This window comes from Octopus bimaculoides, chromosome 13 (genome assembly GCF_001194135.2).
Source record: "Octopus bimaculoides isolate UCB-OBI-ISO-001 chromosome 13, ASM119413v2, whole genome shotgun sequence".
In the NCBI taxonomy this organism is placed as follows: Eukaryota; Metazoa; Mollusca; class Cephalopoda; order Octopoda; family Octopodidae; genus Octopus; species Octopus bimaculoides.
The window spans coordinates 55501945-55507605 of NC_068993.1; the positions used below are offsets into that span (position 1 = coordinate 55501945).

General features: G+C 36.5%; 1 protein-coding gene across 1 annotated transcript in view; it reads right to left on the reverse strand.

Annotated features, from left to right (window-relative positions):
• Positions 1-5661, reverse strand: part of LOC106881549 (dynein axonemal intermediate chain 4) — a 28895-nt gene that overhangs the window by 21210 nt on the left and 2024 nt on the right. The window contains exons 2-7 of the mRNA XM_014931977.2: positions 5109-5192; positions 3767-3828; positions 2778-2854; positions 1793-1971; positions 1258-1365; positions 708-774 (exon numbers count right to left, since the gene is read on the reverse strand). Of these exons, the coding sequence (XP_014787463.1) occupies positions 708-774; positions 1258-1365; positions 1793-1879 (262 nt within the window). The 5' untranslated portion in view covers positions 1880-1971; positions 2778-2854; positions 3767-3828; positions 5109-5192. The remainder of the gene's footprint in view (positions 1-707; positions 775-1257; positions 1366-1792; positions 1972-2777; positions 2855-3766; positions 3829-5108; positions 5193-5661) is intronic.

Below are 5661 nucleotides of genomic sequence, written 5' to 3' on the forward strand. Positions count from 1 at the left end.
ATATATACCTCTTCTTTTTCTGCATATTAAGCAAGGACATTTCTCTGAGGTTACCAGGGTCCTGACCTCTTTCCTACTTACTAAAACATTCATATTTACCTCAAAACCTCTCAAATCTAGGTTTAGCCTCCAGCATGGAATTCCTTTTCTAAGTCCCTTATAGATTCAGCAATGAGAACTAGAGCATCAACATATATGCGTCTCCATGAAAAGTGAGTCTTAAACTCTTCAATAATGGCCTGTTGGCCTATGATAGATAAGAGAGGGCTGAGGACTGAACCTTGATGGAATCCTACCTTGATGACCATCTCTACAACTATCTCTTATGGAGCTGCAGCTTTCCCTTTCTTCATGTCCTTGACTGCTTTATTCACAATGCTGCTGTCAACTTGAATTGCTGGGCCTTCTGAAGGGTGAGCATAAGGTAGCCCCCTTTTAATCCTCTCACAATAGCACTTCTAAGCTACTTTCTTGTCTTCCATATCGGTGGTGAATATGCTTTCCTCATTCTGAATAAATACACATCTCATTTATGAGGAATGAGCTAAAATAAAATTACACATTAACTGTACCGACCTAAGGCAATCCTCTCGTGCTGCTGGTTCAGAAGGAACCGTTATTGATGGAGAAGTAATGTAGGAGAGAGAATGAGAGAAGAACACTGTCTTGTTTCTTGTACTATTTTATAAGGGATAAATGGAACTTACCACTGTCCCTTTTTTTCAATCGATATCTGTCATACATATCCCAACTAGAAACCTGTACACTTTGATCCTGGAATAAAGAAAAAAATTCACTTTTTGGTAATAATATCCATTCTCATTATAAGCACAAGATCAGAAATTTGGGGGAAGTGGTTAGTTGATTAAAGTGAACCCAGTATTTGACAGGTGCTTTATTTTATTGATCCCTCCAAAAGGATGGAAGGTAAGGTTGACCCCAATAGGAACTGTACTTACAATGCAAAGAGCCAGAGCAACAGTATTTGAACTCAAACCATAAAACCAGAAGATACGCAGCTAAGCATTCTTCATCCAGCATGCTAATGATTCTGCCAACTTCCCACCTTCAATCATAATAATACTAACAGTTTCAAATTTTGGCACAAGGCCAGCAATTTCAGGTTTGGTGGAAGATTTTAATTCAGAACTTTTGAAAACAAAACGTTTGTACTACAGAGCCAGGGGTAGTTTCAGGCAGGTTGGTATCGAAAGGGTTAATAACATGAGAAATATATGAAAACAAATTTCTACTAACCAAATGTTTGATAGGCAGAGTCTGTACAAGCTTCAGTTTGCGGGGGTCATTGAAGGTGTTAACCCCCTTCGATACATAACGATCGTTGCCGACTCTGTTCTTCACCAACTGAAATAATTCAATAAAAATGAAAATATATTAAAGAAAGAATATGAAATGGGGTTCATAAAAAGCAATCAGGAATATCATTTTCAAAGTTGTCATTAAATGCTAAATTGATAAAGTGGGTCTTATTGAGAGTAGAATGTTGATGAAATATAGGTAATGGTAGAGTTGAATAAAAAGTTAAAATGTTGATAAAAAAAATTCAATAAATACAACAATAACGAAATTATTATTATTATTATTATTATTATTATTATTATTATTATTATTGAGTGAGAGAACAGTGCATGCCATCAAAGTGACACTGGGATAAAATATAAGAAACCCAGTATACCCATCATGACTACCCGTCTGATAAGAGTACACTAGCCATGCATTAACAGAGGATGTTATCCAAATTTGGCCCTACAATTATATGATATCTCTTTACCTCATGATACAGGGCATTCCTTTTCATAACCAGTTTTGCTTCTTCAGTATCTTGCTGAACACAAGTTGAGATTAGTTCAAACAACATGAATGTCTCTGTCTCTTTCAGATGTATTTCAACTTCCTTTGTTAAATCAGTTTCTCTAAGAACTGTGGGTGACTCCGATTTTTCTACAACAACTGTAAATAGAAATTGAGATTGATCTTGTTTTTCTTTTCATTTATTGCAAATATCCTAAAGGATTTATGATTCAGTGTGACCATGTAATAGAGAATAGGAAGCTAGACATAGTCTTAATTGAAAAAGAAAACAAACTATGCAGGATAATAGACATAGCATGCCCAGCAGACAACAAGGTATGTGATAAGAAAGAAAGAAAAGTCAAGAGATATGACAGGTTAGCTTGGGAAGTTAAGCAGTTGTGGTCGATGAAAAAGGTAGCAGTAGTACCAATAATTGTCAGAGCCCTGGGAACAGTGAGCAAAAATATCGAGGAGCACATGGAACAAATAGGGGCTGTAATAAGGGTGGAGCACTTGCAGAAAACAGCACTGCTTGGAACCACCTGAATACTCCTGAAGGTGCTCGAAAAATAAGAGGTGTTACCTTAGTTCACTGGTAGTGAGCAGCTAACAATGCAGTACATCTCCAGCATTAGAAGCTGTGCAAAGGTAATAATAATAATAATAATAATAATAATAATAATAATAATAATAATCCTTTCTGCTGTAGGCACAAGGCCTGAAATTTGGGGGAGAGGGGACTAGCTGATTACATTGACCTCAGTGTTTCACTGATACTTAATTTATCGACCCTGAAAGGATGAAAGGCAAAGTTGACCTCAATGCATGTGCCTGGTGTACCCTTATCAGATGGGTAGTCATGATGGGTATACTGGGCTTCGTATATTTTACCCCAGTGTCATTTTGATGGCATGCACTGCTCTCTCACTTAATAATACTAATAATTATAATAACAATAATACCTTCCCAGGATGGAATATCTTCAGTCTCAATAAACTCTTCAATGCGATCATGGTGAGAAGTTGTATTAAATATAGATCTGGAAAATCAGTAAGTAGAGCAAATGTTTCAAGAACATAGTTTCGTTTGTTTCATTTTAGTTTATGTACATATATATGTATGTATAACCTTGTCTAGACATCACACGATGGTTGTAAACGAGCCTCATCTGGAAACAAGTAAAGTTATTCATTTCTACTCTTTGCTGAAAAACATATCTATTTATGGGAAAATATTACCTTGTTTGGAACCATTATTGGGTTGGTAAGAAGAAGGGTATCTGGCAGTAGAAAATCTGCTTCAACAGATTCTGTCTGACTCATGCAATAGTCTACAGTTCCTGTAAATCATTGCAATAGAGGATTTCTCTTTGGAGTTACACTTAAACACAAGCTTACAGTTAAAACTCTGTGGTCAGAACTGATGCTTGCAAAACTATTATAGGCTTCAACAGTTCAAAGAGAGTTCTTCCATTTTCTATTGACAAGTATGTTGTCTACTTAGGACTTTCTCCCATGTGGATATGAGACTATCAAAGAATATAAAATTACAAAGTGCAAAAGAATATATACACATGAATGATACATACGTATCTACATACTCTTGAATGGTCATTGACTCTGACGAATTCTTCTGCTCTTTGATGGGTTTAGTTTTATTGTTTTTTTTTTTGTCCCATAGGGGTGTCCAAAAATCACCTGCCTCATCTAGCAAGTTTCAAGGGGTTGCTAGTTTAGTCGCCATCAGCCCGGCCGTGCAAGAGATTGTACTGGGTTACATGATACAGTACTGCTCAAGTGCAACCTGACATTTGATTTTGATTGGTGATATGGTGTTCCAGTGATAATAATTATGAAGATGGTGTAAGATGATGCAGGAATGAGAAAGAAGTGAATACCCCCTAATTAACAAACTTCAGTAAGTGTCAATGTGACTGAGAGTGATGACTTACCTTGAAAAAGGACCACCACTCACATTTGAAGATGCTGTTATGCCAGGTGCACTCTCAGGAGGCTGGAGAAAAAAAGACATAGAGTTGTGTATTTCTCACTTTCTAACTTCCTCTCACTCTATCTCCTTTTCATTCACTCTCTTTCACTTTCATGTTACCTGTTGCTACTAATCCAACACTCCTTCCTGTCAGCCATTTGTCTCCACAAACATCACCCTAGCCACACATCTTCAATATTTCTCTCTGCTAAGATTGTAAAGCCAGACACAAATCCTTAAATATGCTACCTACACTTGTATTTTCTGTGTCTGCCTCTATCTTGAGTCAAAAAAACACCTTTGCTTACATTCTACATTTATTTGTTCTTGTTTTGTTGTACCAGTTTTTTGTCCCTGTCTCATTAGTTTTCAGTCTTAAGACTTTTTTTTTTTACAATCTCTGTTCAATGTCCCATGTGATTTTAGTTGCAGACTTGTCATTGCTTTGTTTTGTGTGAACACTGGTACTTTTTAGATGAACACTACCAACCTTTTGCAAGTGGCAAAATCATAACGGTTCTGGATTAAAAGTTGCCTAATGAAATAGGTTACATATTCCTATACTATTCATAAGTCTAGTAAACAGAATTTTTTTAAAAAGTTCTATCAATCTAATGTGTGCACCACAGTAACAATTCATTATGTTAGTTAATTGATCCTGATTTACATCCCAGTATTTCAAGTGTTTCTATGCAACATAAATTACAGTTACTCCCGCCTCCTTTATATGGAAGTGCAGGTTCATATAATGGTCCTTGAAATATAGCAAGCTGGCTGAATCATTAGCACATCAAGCAAAATGCTCAGCATCATTTCCTCCATCTTTACATTCTGCACTCAAATTCCACCAAGGTCTACATTATCTTTCATTCTTCTGAGGGTTGATAAAATAAGTACCAGATGAGTACTGAGTTTGATGTAATCTACTTACCCCCTCCTCCAAAAATGCTGGACTTGTGCCAAAATTTGAAACCAATACTCCTATCTTTCAAGTCCCAGATAAATTTTGCTAAAGATGTATTAGGTTATTTTTTCCTATCATCAAAAGAATTTAAGTGGTTACTCAACCTACCTGTCATGATTGGGTTTCTCAATATCAGTCTGATTTATACATCAAAAGCATCCCAGTGGTAGCATATGAGTCTTTCTATGCATTAATGACTTTGTTATCCAATGTACACACATACATACTTACACACATGCATGAGTACAAAAATGCTGATGTTTCCACACAGTGAAAGACAAGTAAACAGTTCTGGTAGAATTAACAAAAAAGCAAGAATATTTACAAAGTAATTACTTACAGTTACAGCTTCACCTTCAATTACATTACTACGTTTTCCTAACAGTGGTAGAGGAGTTACATCAATGTTGTTTTCATTAAATAGCTACAATGTAAATAACAAAGATTAGAGAAGTTCACTAAGGTAGCCTATTCAAGCAAAATAACTTGCCTGTTAAAATGGCCACTACTTTGCTCCAGTGTAAACTTCTCTTAATTGAAAAAGATTTAACATGAGTGGCATTATGTTTGCAAAGACAGACACCTAATCATGTTAAACCTTATCCAACTTGATGAAGTATGCACTGAAACAGACCAGCAGCAACTTTAGCAGGCAAGCTATTTTCTATCAGTGGGCTCTCTTAGAAAAGATTTACAATTTTTGGACGAAAGCATCATCATTTAACATCCCTTTTTCCATACTGGCATGGATTGGACAGGTCAACAGGTCAAGATGAGGAGGAGGGGAAGATGAGGACGAGGGGAAGATGAGGGGAGGGGAAGATGAGGTGGAGGGGAAGATGAGGAGGAGGGGAAGATGAGGAGGAGGGGAAGATGAGGATGAGGGGAAGATG